Here is an 18,709-nt window from a genome sequence, read left to right on the forward strand (position 1 = left end):
ATTACAGATTATAGTGATAGCGTGAGATTATTGTAACAAAATATATGATGTCATGTATAATTGACCAAGATTTCTGTCTTTGATGACATGTTTTGTCTCATAGCAGTGTAATGTAAACCATTCAACCTGATGGGCAGTAATCAAGGGTCAACCCTTGACATTTCTCATACCATTCAGGTTTTGACAACACCTTTGCATCGACGGCTGAGGGTTTGGGGTCCACCATCCCCCGCATTGGGTCGCCCGAGTTCCAGGACCGCTCTGGCAGCCCCCTCCCCACCAGGAGTACCTCCCCGACACGACTAGAGCAGCTGGTGGCTGACATCGACCCCGAGACGGTCAGGATAGCCCTCAAGGACTTCTCACAGCAGCTCAAGGACACAGAGAAAGAACGGGTGGGTTAGATGGAGCTTATACCTCAATTCTACAAAGATTTTGTTCTCATCGGTCACTCATAGGAAGCAAATTTTGTTGCTTCCAACCACCCACCAAAGTGTGTCAGATGGCAGTCTGATGAATCCGATTTGTGATGGTAGACCATCAGGATTGTAAGACCATCTGATTTCATGAAGCGTTTTGTCTGACAACTTTGTCGGACAAATTTGCTGTCACCCAATCAGATGCAAGGATTTCGGTAGCGTATAACAGTTTGTCAGACGAAATATCTGACAAAACGCTTCATGAAATGCCCCCCTGGTCAGTGTCAGACACACTGGGTGTGATCCAATGGGGCAAGATTGTCCAATGAGGACAGGGCCCCGTTGCAAGAAAGTTGCAATCAATTGCAAATAATTGCTAATTTTGAAACAACCATTCTGATTGGCTCAGGGTCTGCCCTATTAAGAAGACATGCATGCAACAATGATTTTGATTGGCCAGTGACAATCAGTTGCAAGTTGCATTTAAACGCAAAGTTTCTAGCAACGGGGCCCAGGTCTGAGACTGATTCAATAGTCCATCAGCACAAGTCAGATTCATCAGACTGCGACCAGATACACTTCTGTGGGTGGCCAGAAGCGACAAACTCTGCTTCCAACTAGTGACCGATGAGAAGAAATCTCTCTGGAATGAGGGTATTATTGAAATTCTTAACAAGTCTGAAATGTGCTATATAAAAAAGCAACTGTCATTATCATTGTTATTGTCATTCTTATTTGTGGCAAAAGTGCACAGTCCCCCTGATCAATTTTCAGTGTTGATTTATGAGAGGTTGGGTGACTTGATGTTCATAGCAGTATTAAAGCCTCTTGCCAATGATGTTGATGGCTGCATTGAAGGCCACAGGGTGGTCTGGTAACAAGATGTTTGTGTACATGGTAAAACCTCTGTACCGAGATCCGAGCCGGTATTTTTTGCAATAGTTTGTACTGTTTGTTTGCTTGTTTTTGTTCCAGAAATACTGCAGATTTCATGGAAAATACTGTTCTTCCAAAATTGCAACACTACATACGTTTATCAGAGGAAAGGGTAAAAGTGCTGTCTTTCCACCAAAAATATGCCTTTTCAACTCTCAGAATACTGCAATACTATTTACAAGGTTGGCATTTTTGCCTGTAGAGATTTATTGGTTCAAAGTTTATCCTCAATTTTTCTGAAATTTATTCCATTTGATTGTAAGTGCCATGGATTTGACCCTCTCCCCTTTCCCTGACTGTTCACCACTCTGTCAGAAAAGAAACTCCTTAATGGAGAACAAAGACAAACAAACGTGGTTGCTAAGGGCCCTGCCCAACTACTTTGTATGTTGTGATTTTCTGTATCCAGGATGATGCCTTTGGGCGGATCCGCCTCCTGACCCAAGAGCTGACAGAGAACGAGGAGGCCAGGCACAGGGTGGAGGTGAGGCTGGAGCAGCTCCAGAAGACGCTGGGTGAGGCGGAGGAGGGCAAGCGAGGGGCTGACGGACGGCTCAGCAGTGCGCAGACTGCCCTCATGCTGCAGGAGGAGACCATCCGGCGCAACGAGCGGGATCGCAAGGGCATGCAGGTAGCCATCGCAAATTCAACAAATGGGGGCGGGGTGGGGCAGTGTTTTATTGATGTGGATTGAAACAGCAAATATTCTTTTGAGATGTGCATGGTTGCAGCACTCTTTTGTGTATACGGTATGTTTTGGCCATGTATTATTTTGAGAAACTGTGACTAGTGTCATATTTAGTGTCATTTGCATGATAAGTAGTGATGTTGATGGTTTGAGATGTTCATTTAGTGAAGTTATGTGGACATATTAATTGTTCATAAATCAGTTATGTGTAGGTGGAATGAGATGAAGTTTTATACTACACGTTCTAGTTTACTGTAAAAACATAAATCTTTGCGTACATTAATTTTCGCGCAATTTTGTGCTACTTCTATCTAGCACGAATTCTAAAACACACGAAAATATCTTCACAATTTTCTCTGCACATTGTAAATGGGTTGATAACTGTGCTTTGCGAATTTAACGACTGGCGAATACGATTTTTATCCACTCGGCGCAAAAAATTAATCACACGAAAATATCGACATTTACAGTACCTCGTTCACATCCCATCAATTTTCAGGAAAAGATCCATACCCTGGAACGCTCCCTCCAGTCCGCCGAATCCGAGAAGCGGAACCTCAATGACCGCATCAACAAGATGCGCCAGACCGAGCAGAAGGCCGAGGTGGAGAAGCGCAGCCTGCGCGAGGCGCTAGAATCGTCGGAGAACCGGGGCACGCAGCTGGAGCTGAAACGACGGGCACTAGAGGGCGACCTTCAACGCTCTCATCTCTCCATGACAGACAAGGAGACAGAGAGTCAGGTACACGCAAGATGGCAAATGTCATATCAGCATGGAACATTTGTTGTTGAAACTGTTGCTGAAATTATGGGTCTTTGAATAATTTCTTTAATGCACCTTGATATCCCGTTCTGTTGTAAATATGTTTAGATTGTGGAATTGAATCAGTTTCAGTATCTCATCTCATGTTTGTGCAGAAATGCCAACCCAAAATGTTTCGAGAAGAGAAAGATAAACATATATATTGCTAAAGACATAGTTTTGTGGTGCAGGTCACCCAAAGTCACCAAAGTTTTGTGTGCTTCTCTCTCCATAATCTAATCAAGTCAGGTAAAACTCCTGAAATCCATGATAAAGTTCTTGTCAGCAATCTCTGTCTTCCATGATCTCATCCATGTCTTGTGTTTCTTGTCTCTCCATATATCTATCTCTCCTTCTCTCTTTGTGCAAAGGTGTTGCAAGACAGGATTGAGTCCCTGATGAGACAGATCCAGGACCTGGAGAGCAGGAACACCTCCTTACAGCTGACCATTGACCGACTGTCCAGCTCTCTGGCCAGGTCAGAGGAGGGAGAGAATACTCTCAAGGACAAGGTAGGACCAGCGGCCTGTGATGGACCTCTTTACCCCCCTGTGATCTGGGGACACGAGATGTCATTATTCCAGGAAATTCAGTGCAAAAACAGCACATAGATTTATTGTGTTAAAAGAAGAAATGCATGTACGAGTCAGAGTGATTTTTAGTATCAGAAGATTCACAAAAATGAAAGAAATTATACTGACTTGATCTGCAGCCCTTTTAAATATGGCATCTGATATAATGCATTTGAACCCACTGAAGACTAGTTCCGAGTATTCTCGGGCAGGTGTTGATTGGAAGCGCATGATGTACATGTAGTAAAATCAGCTCATCCTCCGCGGGTTAACAAGTTGGGTTTTTTTTGTTTGTTTGTTTGTTTGTTTTTCTTCTTAGTGAATGCTAGTTGGAGTGTAATGAGCCACAGCCACTAAACATCCCACAGGTCAACATAAAGTATGTGAAATATTTTGATGCACTAGAATAGGCTTTCCCCTTCTCAATCATTAATTTCAAGTCAATTCTCTATTCCCTCCCCTTCACTCCACTCGCCCCCTACCCCTTCCTCCCTCCATCCCTATCACCCTTCACGTACCCCTCCCCTGCCCTCATTCTGCCCCCAGCTCCAGTCTCTGTCCCTGTCCCTTAATGACAGCACCATGGAAGCCACCCAGAGGCAAGAGGAGATGCATCAGCTACAGCAGACGCTGGCCAGCAGTGAGAAGGACCGCAGGGTGCTGCAGGAGAGACTGGACGCAGCCAGGTGGGTCGGGGGTTCAAGTTGGGGGGCCAACACATTTTCTTCTCCTTCTTGAAAACACATGGTCAAATTTGGCACCAAGCCTAGAACATCATCACAAGGGTGACAATTTATATACTTGATACGAGGACCACAAAACCCCCTATTTCAGAAAAGAAAAAAAAAATATTTAAAGCTGGAAATATTCTGAGTAAGTTAGTGAATGCACTTTCAAGGTTATTGATAGTAGATCCAGGGGTCAATGGGAGTCCAATGGGGGTTGGGGGTGAAGGAATTTTTGCATTTACAGTATTCTAAGTCTGTGTTATATTTTAACTGCATAACAAAATTTTGTAAATATACTGTGTACTTGGCAGGTATTTTTTTACCAGTGTGATGGAATATGTATATGGATACACATGTACCATGCCCCCACAGAAGCCTTCAATGCTGCTCGTCCCCCAAGTTTGCAATGTTCTCAGGTAGTAGTCTGCAAGAATGCATGGGATGTGAACTTGCAATACTCAGATTAGCGCCAGACCCCCAGGTCTCTTGTTTTGATACAGAGTCTGTGCTTCTGTTTTAGCCTTTCACTTCCTCTTGAGCTCATCTCTTTATTTTTCCTCATATATATCTTTTGTTTCCCCCTTCTCCAATCTTTTCTTGTCTTTTTCATTTCTCCTTTGTGTGATAATGTCTGTTTCTCGTATGATTCAAATGATGTTGAAGTGATCTCCATCTTGATTCCATCATTTTTTTAATCTGTTTTTTTTTTTTCTTTCTCCTCCAGACATGGATCGAGCGATGCCAAGAAGCAGAACCACCAGCTGATGGAGAGACTCCAGCAGACCCAGAATGACCTGGCAGAATGTGAGCTGAGACGATCAGAGCTAGAGCAGCAGATCAGGTCCTCACAGCAGGTGGGCATTGCTGACCAGAACACATGCGCTTGGAAGAGAGAAGGATAGAGATGGGTAGATAGATAGATAGATAGATAGATGGATAAATAGATCAGTGGATAGATAGATGGTAAGATTGGTAGATACATGGATAGTTAGATGGGTAGATATATAGATAGTTAGATGGATAGATGAATCATTAAATGTATAGATGGATAGTTAGATGGGTTGATAGATTGATAAGTAGATGGATAGATAGATGAATGGTTAGCTGGATAGATAGATGAATTGTTAAATAGATGGATAGACAGATCATTAAATGAATAGATGGATAGATAGATAGATAGACGAATGAATAGATGGGTAGTCAAATGAAATTTCATTTTGCATTGTGTGGCCAGTGTGGAAGCTTTGTATGTTTGGAGAGTAAACAACCACTGAGGCAACTACTTTGAGTCCCCGCCAAAGGACCAGGCATTGAGGATGAAATGCCTTGCCCAGAGTTATGACTGCAGCCAGGATACTTGAACCAGAGGACCGTGTTATCGATAGTGAGTGGTCTTATCCACTGAGATGCAACAGCTGGTTACCTAGATAGACAAACAGACGGACAGATAGGCAGGCAGACAGACAGATGCAGGAGATAAGAGAGAGAGAGAGAAACTAATTAAAGTCTATATGCTGTCTCCACATTTCCAAGCTATGTATGCAGCACACAGTGTTTGTTTTACTATGTTCTTATAGAAGTCCATCTGAGTTATATAGATTTTATAGCCTTCGTGTATAATTCCTTTTTTTTTTTTTTTTGTATCTACTGTAACAGAGGACACAGGGGAAGTAAAACATTTCTTTTCAACCCAAATCTGTGCAGGTGTTGAAGCAGCACCAGGATTCGGAGGAGATGACGATGACACAGATCCAGCGGCTGCAAGCAGAGAAACGCTCCCTCAAGGAGCACGTCACCACCCTCCAGAAGGCCTACTCCAACCTGGAGCAGGAGAAGAGGGAGGTCCAGCGCAGCGCCGGCCGCCTCGAGAAGGACAAGACTGCCCTCAAGAAAACTCTGGACAAGGTATCGTGAGAGCTTTGCTGTTTCCTGCCTTCACATCACATCCAACTTTTTAGAAATGTGGTGTAGTGGTTGAATCTGTGGACTCTCGATCAAGAGGTCCTTAGTTCAAATCCATTTCTCCCTTCCTGAGATGCTTTACTATCTATGTTGCTCTTTACCCCCAGGAGAAAGAAGGGATATCTGCCAGTGCTTGAGAAGTGATTAGGGCTGGGCCTTCCGGGAGAATTATAGAGGCTACCTTGGGTAGATAAGATCTTATCAAATCAGCTTTTGATATATCATATCTGTCACAAATTGACAGTGTGATGAGATAAGATAAGTGTTCGGCAGCAAGAGAATTATTGTCTTGCTGCACTCAATATTGCAACTGCTAAGAAAATGCCAATCTTGCAACTGCTAGGACACTGCCAGTCTTGCAAGTGCTTGGAAACTGCCTATTCACATTGCACACTTATTTTACCAGTCAGATAGTATTCTTATCCAAAGGAAATGATCATTCATACTTTTAGAATCAAAAGGGTATTAGTACTGGAGGTCTGTGCAGTAATTTCCTTCTGAATCTCAACTAACCATTGTTCCATGTGTGTATACCAAGGCTACCGGCAAAAGAGCCAAAATCAGGAACCCAGTCTACAAGATCTGATGCATTGGAGATGCTTTTCGCAAAGGGTCAGTCAGGAAATAAGAATATAAAACAAAGCAAAGAAGACCCAAATTTCCAATGTACATTGTATGTGGACTATATCCACCACCCCCCCCCCCCCACCTAATCACAAATTTTCACTCAATTTTTTTTATTTTCATTTGTACGATTTGACAGGTTGAGCGTGAGAAGATGCGGCACGAGGAGGCGGTGATGAGGGCCACATCTGAGAAAGGAGCCTTGGACCAGTCCCTCAGCTCTCTGGACCACGAGAATGCCGAGATGCAGCGTCAGATCCAGGCCCTGCAGGCTACCCTGGCTGAAACAGAGCAGCAGCATGCACAGAGGTACATATGTGGCACCCTCATTTGACCCTCTGAGGCCATGGCATCATAGCGATGTTGTCTGCAGACTTTTCCCATACTACCTTCAAGGGGGCCCTTTCTGTGCTTGAATTTTTAGCTCTTTTTGTGGTGTTGATTATCCCCATTGGCTCTACTTCCCTTCCTGCTTCCATTAGCAATGACCCATTTCTTTGATTCCTGTTTTGATTGAAGAAATTGTAATTTGCAAAATGACACCTTGAATAAGGGATACCACATTGTCTCCACATGGATTTCAAAGGAATGGAAAAGGTGTGTGTATTGACGATGGTGACTATTTTTTTTTTTTTCCTGTCACGCTTACTTTGCCCATGATTTTCCTTTTAGAAACATTTCATTCAGGATTAAAAAGTAATATAAGCCAGTTTGAATCAGTGAGAAGTAGATGTAAGCAGTTTCTAGTGAAGTAGAAAACTGTCCTTGAGGAGAGAAGCTACTTGCCAGTGAAGTTTCCATCATGAATATGAGTACATGCATTCATTAATTCATCCATCCATCCATCCATTCGTCCACCAACCCACCCATTTATTTATCCACCCATTTATCCATCCATCCATTTGTTCATTCATTCATTCATCCATCTATCCATCCATCATCTATCCCTTTATCTATCCCTTCATCTGTCCATTCATCAATCAATCCATCATCCTTTCATCCATCTGTCATCTATCATCCATCATCAATCCATCCATCCATCCATCCATCCATCCATTCATCCATCCATCCATCTTTCCGATGATCTGACAGTTGTAGTATCTATTGATAATAGATAATAGTAGTAAGTAGTAATGGTGCCCCCTTATTGAGATGATACCACCCTCACAGGAGTGTCGGGCTAACTAACTCTCCAGAAACCCATATGCTAATCACCCTCCTACATATGTATCTCCCTCTGATCCAAAGGTTGATAGAGCTGACAACAAGACACCGGCAGGAGACTGAGATCGAGACGGAGCGGCTACGGACGGCTCAGCTCCAGGCAGAGCGCACCCTGGAGGCTAGGGAGAGGGCCCACCGTCAGCGCGTCAAGGGGCTGGAAGAACAGGTGGGTTGGTGAAAGGGAATTTCCCTCCCATCACCCTTTTCCACAATGTTTTTAACCCATTGAGGACGGTTTGATTTTGCTACAACACTCATTTCCCGTAGACACCTGCCTGAGTATACTCTTGACTCGTCCTCAACGGGTTAATTAAAGGACACTAAATCATAAATGATGATATGAACACTTCTAATGGGCCATTATCCATCATGAATAGGTACTCATGGCGCAGCGAAAGGTAGATAGAAAATATCTGTGAAAAGAGATGTGAGAAAAGAGATGAAAGGTTTTAATTAGTCTGAGAATGCATTTTTTTTTAAAATTTGATGTCTCTATCTAAAGATTTTCTATTCTCTACAGTAAAATGCTAAATTAAATCACTTTGATACTGTCAGTCAAATCTTTTAACAAAAGAAATCAAAAGCAAAAACTGAGAAATCCCATGTTGTTATATGATATAGTCTTGATATTTTTGCACATTATATGCCACAAAACATCCACAGCCAAAATGATACCATGAAGTGGGTTCAAGTTGAACTGAAATTCGGAAACAATTATTCTAAACTGTGTGAACACAGTCCTTTTTTTTTTTTTTAATGGGAGGATACCAGTTCACGTGTCTTCTAGTATATTGTGAATTTATTTTTGTTTCTTCCGATATTGCCAATTTTAGAACTCTACCTTGAAAGACCAACTCCAGCGGGAGATCAAGAAGCGTCAGCAGTACATCTCCATGAGTTCCAAGACCAACGACGAGATCCAGGACCTACGAAACATGCTCAGTAAGTTTCTCAACCAATGCCTGTTCTTAGTTTTGTTTGATTCTGTTACTTCCTTTTGATGTGAAAGATATATGCCCACATGCAAATTGTGAAAGTGCTGTGGCAGGTAAATATTTATATTTTCATTTCATCTTATTGTCGCTGGGGTTACAAGACCTTGTATCTGCAATTTTGGTGAAAATGACTTTTTTGGATTAATAGACAAATAATGGGTTAAGTGATGTCCTGTCCAAATCCCAACTGTCTTACTCCAAAAATGAAGCCACCACAGCATGTCAAAGGAAAGGCTATCCCATTCGCTACAGTGCTTTGGCCGCCATGTTTTTTGGCTCTCCTGAACATTTGACATTTTGTAGATACGAGGTCTTGTCGCCCCAGTGACGTTATGGTTCTCAGACTTAAGTGCATTAATTGCCAATTTCCTTTGCCACTCTACTTTATAGGCAGATTTCTGTTGATGAAACTAATCATTACTGGTATTATATGAAATATAGAAGGTTCTGTCAGTGTCTAGTGTCAGTGATAAAATAAGAATCCCAGGTCCAAGAGCACTGATTTTAAACACCCCAAACTTGATCTCTGACCCTGTGCCATATGTGGATGTTTCTTTCCCCACACAAGGTGAGTCCCTCCACTCCGTCTCGCGGGACCCGACCCTCGACCCCATCCTGCTGGAACACGAGACGCGCAAGCTGGATGAATCCATGGGCTACGGCTCCGCTTCGCGGCTGTCGGCCCGGGGCCCCTCCCCACCCACCAATCTCTCCCCGCGGCTGGCCAAGGACCGCACCCGGAGTATATCCCCCGTCAGGCTGGGCCAGCCCTCCAACACCTCAACTCCTGCCTTAGGTTGGTAATCGTAACATAGTTCTCTCACACTTCACACGTACTGTAAATGTGGATATTTTCATGCGAGTAATTTTTTTTTTTCATTCTGCTGGGAAAAATGAATTTTGCCTGCCTTTAATTCTGCAGAAAGAAGACATTATTTAGTGGAACATATAACAAGCAAAAATATTCATGTGCTTTAATTCTTGCACTAGATTCTGTAAGAAAATTTCCACTTTTACAGTATGCCCTTTAGAGGGGCTTGGTATTTGTTATAGTGTAGTTGAGATGGAGTGTGTGCAACAAGTACTGACATATCATAAATCTAAATATACGGTTGATTTCTTAAATTCTCTTGTATTCAAAATCAAAATCTGCTCATACTTGTAAATACCCATTAGTAACTGAACTGCCAGAAACTGCACATCTTATTACTCCCTAAAACCCCTAAAACCGCCTGTCCGCTTTTGTATAGTTTTATGCTTAACCATTTTTATTGATTTTATATAGAATATATAATTATGTAAATTGAAAGAAGTCAAAGGTCACCAAAGTATGTAAGAAGTACTTTTGTGACACATCATTTTCTTGGTAAGGTCTAAATAGGCTTTCAGATAAACATAACTTGCAAATTTCACAAATGACTACAATGCAGCATATATACAGTATACCACCATCCCATAATGTGCATTATATAGTGAGGAATAAATACAACCCTGTAGATACTGAGAGTGCTTTTGAAATATGATGCTAAAACTGTCTTATTCTCAACCTATGATTGAAAATTGTGTTGCATTTAGCCTTCTGATGGTTGCATACCTTAGTGTTTGTCTCCCTCTTTCTCTCTAGATACCAAGCTTCGAAGCAGCAGCGCGAGAACCCGCTCAGCTCGCGGCCTCAGCCCGACCTCGCTGCGCGGCTCGCTACGCAAGTGAGCATGCCCTCGTCTGCTCAAAATCCAGCTGCCATTTTTTTTTTTTTCAGCTCTCGGCAATATGTCAAGACATTCTATTAAGCATTCCAAGAAGAGCAGAATGAAGAAAGACAGAGAGAGAAAAGAAGAAGAAAGTGAAAAAAGAGTGAAGTAAAGTTTACATCTTACATCTTGTTCTCTAGAGATTTAATCATGAAAGGTACATTCCTGTAATATATGGTTTTGTCAATCTTCATCGTGTGTTGTACAGTGGTGGAAATACATGTACACTCACAGGAAAGGACCAAGCCTTGGCCAAGATGAATGTTGTAATCACTATCAGTGTTCAGCTGTTTTCGTAAGACCTTGCAAGTGTAGAATGTTGTCATCAGTGTAAGCCGGATCTAAGATGGTCCCTAGTCTTGCTTTCAGGTGTTTGTAGATAAATCCATGTGCAGACGATGTAGTCAATGCTTTCCTTGCTTTGACGTGCTAAAAAGAGAGGGAGAGTAGAAAATGTGATGAGGATGAACTTGAGGCCATTACTACTGTATAAGTAGCAAGCGAGAAAGGCTTGGATATGTCGGGGTGGGGGGGATGACAAAGTGTGGACTGGAGTTGTGTAAAGTGGCAGGTAGTGTTTAAACACTGGAGTCTTCTGTTTTCATTGGGGAGCTGTGGCTCACCTTTGGAGCATGATGAGATCTACATGTTGTTTAACTGTCCAGCTCGCTGTCATGCAGCTTGAAGGCGTCAAAAATTGCTACTTACTCTAGACTTGAGCGAGCCAGTGTTCTCTCCCATTACACACACACCAGAATGGTATCTATAATGCCATGGTGCTCAGTAATTTATTCACAGAAACAGTAACTTGTTTCATAACAGTAGTTTTATCAGGACAGCAGTTTTCACAAGGCTTTGCAGATACATTTCTGAAGGATAGAGAAGAATAAAGAAATTGTAAAGTTTGCTTGATTTTTTTTTTTTTTCAGTATTAGGTGTAGCGTGGTTGAATTGCAGAAGAACTTTCTTGTCGCATGTAGATTCATTAGTTTTATTCAAGGAAATATGCAATTTATAGCACATTTTACACCTAAAAGTCACTTCTCTGGAAAGGAAAATAATCTTTGCTTCATACTCTCAATGAAGAAATTTCAAACCATTTGTGTTTAATCAGTCATGTATCACCATTTTGCAATTTGTGTATTTTGTGATGACGTGTGTATTAAGTTATCACATGCCAGGTGTTGGACCAGTCCAAAATGTTTTACAGCAAAGTGCTCATGTGGCGTGGCGCTTCAAGGTTAATGATAATATGAACACCTTGTCATTCTATGACTCGAATGTAAGTTAAGAGGTCTTTGATTGTGGTTTGTTAAGCCAGAAAATGTGTTTGCAAAGGATGTTGGTTGTTATCAGTGTCATTTATCAGAAATCAGATAATCATTGTAATCACTGCTAATCTAAAAGAAAACAAAAAATATCGAATGTCAGATCATATCACAGGAAATATTTGTCATCAATGCTTTCAAACATTTATAAAGGGAAGACCGATTCTGAAATCTGTAATGAAATCAAATTGTTTTCAACCACTTGAAAAGTATCGCAATCATAAAACAAAGTGCTCAGTGTTTTAAAAGAAAAACTTATGCCATTCGGGGGGGGGGGGGAGGAATTGATATGAATCTCGTGGTTTTTGTGAAGACTATGGAAGATAAAAATCAACAGTGGAAGAATAAACTTGCTCAGTTTCTGAAGTAGGAATGTACTCTCCTTGTGCTCTCTATCTCTCAAAAGAAAAGTTGGGGACGAGTTCTTACTTCCACACACACGGGATATTGAGGCACGTGATACATTTACACTACCGTCGTGTCAACGGACACTTTCTTTTAGGATGTGCAGTTTGTCCCTAATAATGTGACAGTCATTGTATTCCTCGCATGTTGCTGCTTGTTTGTATGTTCTTTTTCTGATTGTATAAAGTCTGTAACAAATGATTGAAGTATGATTGTTCTGTTCTGAAGATAGTGGATAGGGTTTTGCATTCATATTTCTTGATTGTTTCATGCGATGCTAAAAGTGTCTTCTTTTTTCGGGGGAGGAGGGGGGGGGGAGGAAGGTGATATTTGTCCTAGTTTTGTTGTTAATGAGAAGGATTCATGAAATAAGTCTGCTGTGCTTTATCTTTTCAAAGATATTAAGTAATGAAGGAGAAAAGTATCGTCTGTAAATTGAAGATGCTGAGATTGAGTGGCCTGCGGTACAGTGCGGTTTGACATCTTTACGTTTTTGAATTTATGCATTTTCTTCTAGTTCAAACGGGATCAGGGCGCAAATTTCAAAGCTTATGTCGCTGGTTTGTGTGTGTTCTGTTGTTCGTCCCTTTTTTTTTTTCCCCCATCGATTTTTACCGTGAACCATTCTAGATGCTTGTTCTTTGTTTCTACCAGTTTCACGTGATGAAAAAAAAAAAGATTTGATTTTGTTTCTAGTGTGCAGTAGGATTTGTTTGCAATGAATCGCGTGCCAATCAGGAATGTAAATTTTTGTCTTATCTCTGTCGCTGTTGTTTGCAACATTTGAGAGGTTACTCCGTGTCATGCTCTCTGTTATATAAAAATGAAAATGTGCAGTCGTGCAGTGTGGTGACTCCATTTGCAATCAGAAAGATTGGGTTTACCATGATTTAGTTCGCTACCTAGAAATAGCATTATTGTTTGTTTTTAGTGTTTACATAAACCTGAAAGTTTTTACCACTGGCCGAGGCTCACGGTTTTAGGAGTGGGCGGGAGAGGTCTGTTTGCTCTCTCTTTGTTTGGTATTGCTGTTGTTCAGGTGCGTGTCGGTATCAGCAAAGTCATCTGTGAGCAAAGGAAGAGGTAATTTTTTTCTTTTCCTAGATGCTGACTCGCAGAAAGGAAGCGAGAATCGACTTTCAGTCACTTGGGATTTCAATCATGAGCTTCTACTGTGACAATTCCTTTTCAGAATGCTTTATGACAATTTGCGCCACAAACCTTGATTTTTTTTTTTCTTCTTCATCTTCTTTCATTTCCGTCCACTTGATTTTATCACTTTGTATTAAATTTTTGTTATTTTGTGTATGTGAGAGAGAAAAAAAACCAGGTAGAAACTACAGCATAGTTAGCATCAGGGACACTTCTCAAACAATCTACATGTATTATTATCATCACAATGTCATTCTTTGGATGTTTTTGCACTGTGAATATTTGACCTAACTGAAAAACAATCTTTCATTTTGTCAGAGTAGCAAGTATTAGTTGTCCCAACCCCCTAGAAAAAATGGATTGGCCCAGTGTGGATGATTGGCCAAAGTACCATTCACGGAATTCTCCACCTTAAAACAGGGGTCGCATCTGATACAAGTCTTGCTCTCCCTCTGGGGCTTAGTGACTCACTCACATCCTTGTGGGAAATGCACCTTACAATTTTTGCACAAGTGAGATACTGTATGAAATTGTATTTGTCCCACCCCAAAAGAAAATGAGGTGGGCCCAGTGTGGGTGATCGATGTGTGTACTATTCATGGAATCCTCCACCTTGAAACAGGGGTGTGTGCTTTTGTGACTCTTGTGAAAGCCTTAACTCTTTGTGGCCTTGTAGGATCACAGCGTGCCATTTTTTAAATGTAAATCAGCAACGTCTGTGGCAGATGAATTATGGCAGTGTGGCTAGTTCATCCCCACAGGTTTTGATGCTGGAGCGGGGGTGATAAAAGATTAAGTGTGTTTGTTTTTAATCTCTTCGTAATGTAGATAGACAATATGCAAGATTTTAATCCTGTCACTGTGTACTAGAACAAATTACAACTGACTTTGCTTCATTCAATCAGGATTCTGGAAAAAATTTATTATATGCAATCTTTTAATGAGACTTTTCTATTTTTACCATGTTGTCTACTATATGTATATACAGAGATAGGAAAAAGATTCCCGAAAAAATGAATGTGATAATTAAGATAAAGAAATTCAATGTGTGCTGTGTTTTAGCAAATTTCTGAGAAAGAAAATAAAAGCAGTGAAAAATTCTATCGGAGTGTCGTGCCTTGTAGCTAATACTTGTAGCCTGCCAACTGAGTATGTGATACTTGTGTATCGGTCCATAGGGGATGTAACTTTAGTCAGTTCAAGTGCGCCGGAAGGTTTCTGGAGAAGTTTTCATTCTGTGTGATGTGAAGGTCTATGGATAACAGTCTTTGCTGCATTCTCCTTGATGTGAAAAAAATAAATAACGATGAAATAAAAACTGTAAAGAATGAGACCTGTGTTTATCGCCTCCCTTTCTATTTGTGTTTTCAGCTTGACGATTGTTCATCTGTTACAACTTTATCCCTCAATAATGCTTGGAAATTTTCTTTCAGTTTAATTGTAATGATTCCAAGAACTCTACTACACGTCTAGTCAACTAAATTTTATCGGAGTCTTGCATGCAAAATTGATGCGTGTTGACTAGTTTGAATTCATGATGCCTTTAATATCGCTAATGTGGCTAAATGAATATCTGAAGACGTGTCATACTAGTATATTTTATAAGAATTTTTCTACTACTCAGCTATTTTTCTTCAGATTACTTGGATACGCCCACAAACACACACACGCACACACACACACAAAAAAAAAAATAAATAAAATAAAACGGCAACTTTCAGACCAAGATTCCGTCAGTGACATCATCTATCAATCATTGCTATAGTACTAATATGATTAACAAAAGACATCGGTTTGCACTTTTCCCTCGATGGAGCATTAGAAAACTTGCTTATTGCCGTGTCACTAATATGATTCACATAAGACATTTCAGGGGAACACTTCCATTATATTTTCAAGAGTATCGCGCCTCATTATTATACAGGTCGTGCACAGTCTCGTAGTTGCATTGCAGCCAGTCACAGACCAGTGTATTTGGGCAGACTATTCAAAATCATCAATTATACCATTATTTCATCACGATATGGCTGTCAGTTATTTCCAATTCAAGTTACCTTCTGGCATGCTCAAACTCAAATACATCTGTTTACGTTCACTTCTTGTTTTGAATATTGCTCTACCACAACTAATTAATGCACCTTGCTAAAGTTACTGATGAGTCTATTCGATTATTCAACCCTCCCATTTTAATTTTTTCATATATTTAGTATTTTTCCACATATATTTTTCATATTTATAATATAAGTACACATTTTTTTTTAACCTTAGTCATAGAATACGGGCTACGATAAAGCATTACATTCCAAGGTGCATCCATGTTACTGCTTTCCAAGGTACTTTTTTTTTTCTTTAACCTTTACTTCCATATTCTTCAGAGAAATATTCTTGGACAAATTATTTGTATAGGGTCCCGATTTTTTTCTCTCTCTCTTCTTTCTTCCTTTAAAACAACAACAATATATTTAGTATAAAGAAAAACCTAGTTGTAAATGTTATCCAAAATCTCTTTCCCCGTCTACATTGCGGAGTTGAATGACAAATATAATGGTATATTGATTCTCTCCTGAATTGTAATCATCTTGTTTTGATTCATAATTATGTGTTGTGTCGTCAACAATACTATGTTGGTCATACTTTCTGAAATCATTCACAATTCAATCTCCAATTGCAAGGATGATCGTTACTGATCTGGGATACCATTAATCATAACGGAGGTTTAGAGACACAAGGACCGTGATGACATACACGCGGATCCATTTTCGAATCTATTGCTTTGAAGAAGAATAAGGAAAGTCAGAAGTTATGAAGGTTGAAGGGAAAGAGTGGATTTCGGATAATGGATGCATCTTGAAATATATTTCTCTAAAGAATATACCAGTAAAGAAAAAAGATATATGTTTAGGAAAGCAATAACGTGGATGCACATTGGAATACAATGCTTTGTAATGTCCATATTTTAGGACTAGGGTTTAAAAGAAAAGATAAATATATGTGTTCATATTATACAAACAAATATAAAAATATATATTATGTTCGTTGCCTGCAACCTTTTATAGCAGCTTGCTGAAGGAAGACGCGTAAAAACGCGTATCGGTTTTGATAACTACGCTTTAGTGCGAGTTCCTTTCTCCATGTTGCACCTCTACTCACTGGGTTACTACGACGACAGATTTCGACACTGATGTACACGCATAGCATAATTATGAGAATCATCAAAATGATTACTTTAATGAACTTTGGTAGACATCAATACATATATTTGCGTATATAAACAGTGCCTATTACGATTTGATAAACACGCATCGGGGGAAAAAACGCTCAAAATTGGACTCCATGCCATGATACATACATACAAATTAGTTTTTGTCTAACATACAACTGTAAGACAGATCCAGCCCTCATTCACACAACGTAGACTGTTTTGACATAACCGCCAAGAGTCCAATATTAACGGAGACATTTATACTTCGTAGCTACATGTAATAGTTCACGTGAAAAATTCCAAGGTTAGATTTATCGCAGCGTAAGAAAACTCATTGACACGTGAGATTTCGAAGAAAATTTTGAAATAACACATAGTCATAACTTGTTTCCACTATTGTTTCAAGAATGAACGATGTTATGATCACTTCGAGCTTATCATTTCTCTCTCTCTCTCTCCCTCTCTATCTCTTACATACATAGACACACACACACACACACATGCACATACACCAGACTATGTACAATATAGCCTCTAGCAAGTATATACTAGTAGTAAAACTCAACCTTTTGCACCAGGTATGTTCACATACACAAAAATATAAATGTTACCCCTATACCCCCTCCAACTTTTAAATCAATGTATCCAAAAGTGAGGATACACTTACTGTAAGTTGATATACGAACGTTTCAGATCTGTAATTCTTTTTACCTTCTTCATGGGCGTTCACTAAAAGTTATAAAGTTCTGAACACCATGATAAGTCAGAAAAGGTTTTTAAAACTTGAACTTTCCTGATTTCAAACATCACACACGACGTGTATGGTTAATTTCTACCTTTGTTGGCGTCCCTTTTATTACTGAAAGAAGAAAAATAGTGCATCTGCAAGCCTTATAATATACATTACAGCAATATCAATCATTCTTCCGTGACTTCATAACCCAACAGCAAAATCTAGCACAATAACGGGAAGTTTATTTGCACAGTCACAACAAATAAAACTCCCACACCACGGGTGACAATGCCAATATAGAAGTTCACAAAAAAAAATAATAATAATAATAAAAAAAAAATAATAATAACAATAAATCGGGCGTGGGAAGCTAACCAAAGGAATATAAAGCGACACATACAAACAAATTTTGGCGTTAAAGTAATTTGAAGGCTAATTCTGGAACACTTTTGTGTATAATTGTACAATGAAATTATTTGCTGAGGAAGCGGCACCCGATTGTGTAGTATAAGTGAGTAATACAAACCCATATATTACTGTATAGGTAAAATATCTGGCTTTAATCTTCGCAATGTACCTATCAATCTTAAGTAAGATTTCGTACACTAGAATCAGTATGGCAAGTACAGTACAGTTAAATGCTGCTATGGTCAACTGAGCGTCTTAAAATCATGTTTTGTTAATTAAAATCGATGCGATCAGAAATAAAGTTGTCGCTAATAAAGTTAAAATGATAACATTAAAGTAAATACAAAAGCTTTTGACAGTGCTAAGTAACCGACCCGTGCATTAAAGACACTTACCTTGGTCTGACCCAATAACAATTAGCTTGCTCATGTTATCACAAGCCTAACGTTGATAGAAAGAAATTGCGGTGGCATTGAATGTATATTACAAAAAGGTGAATGGATATTGGAAAGTTTGCTCTAATTGAGAGTCACTTTAAACAGTTCATTGTTTTCTCTGGAGCCGGGTCGGATGGACCGGCGTTGGTAACCGTTAACCTCCGTTCATAATATGGCCTACGATCCCACTCATGAGAAACGTCAATTGATATGGAGTCCCTTGTATAGCTCCCACGCAGGCAATAATTGAAAAGTCAAATTCCCATAGGGGATTTTTATCCCATGCAGGAGGATGCATCTCGTAGGCACCATTAACTCTTTCGCTCATTGGAAACCACAACGC

General features: G+C 40.0%; 1 protein-coding gene across 1 annotated transcript in view; it reads left to right on the top strand.

The window, feature by feature from the left end:
- Nucleotides 1-11,586, top strand: part of LOC140238418 (uncharacterized) — a 65,934-nt gene extending 54,348 nt beyond the window's left edge. Inside the window, exons 28-39 of the mRNA XM_072318324.1 lie at nucleotides 178-395; nucleotides 1,765-1,986; nucleotides 2,543-2,785; nucleotides 3,217-3,357; nucleotides 3,964-4,103; nucleotides 4,870-4,999; nucleotides 5,850-6,050; nucleotides 6,871-7,040; nucleotides 7,980-8,121; nucleotides 8,789-8,897; nucleotides 9,519-9,746; nucleotides 10,575-11,586. Of these exons, the coding sequence (XP_072174425.1) occupies nucleotides 178-395; nucleotides 1,765-1,986; nucleotides 2,543-2,785; nucleotides 3,217-3,357; nucleotides 3,964-4,103; nucleotides 4,870-4,999; nucleotides 5,850-6,050; nucleotides 6,871-7,040; nucleotides 7,980-8,121; nucleotides 8,789-8,897; nucleotides 9,519-9,746; nucleotides 10,575-10,660 (2,030 nt within the window). The 3' untranslated portion in view covers nucleotides 10,661-11,586. The remainder of the gene's footprint in view (nucleotides 1-177; nucleotides 396-1,764; nucleotides 1,987-2,542; nucleotides 2,786-3,216; nucleotides 3,358-3,963; nucleotides 4,104-4,869; nucleotides 5,000-5,849; nucleotides 6,051-6,870; nucleotides 7,041-7,979; nucleotides 8,122-8,788; nucleotides 8,898-9,518; nucleotides 9,747-10,574) is intronic.
- Nucleotides 11,587-18,709: the final 7,123 nt, after the last annotated feature.

The sequence above is a fragment of the Diadema setosum genome, chromosome 15 (genome assembly GCF_964275005.1).
Source record: "Diadema setosum chromosome 15, eeDiaSeto1, whole genome shotgun sequence".
Lineage (NCBI taxonomy): Eukaryota > Metazoa > Echinodermata > Echinoidea > Diadematoida > Diadematidae > Diadema > Diadema setosum.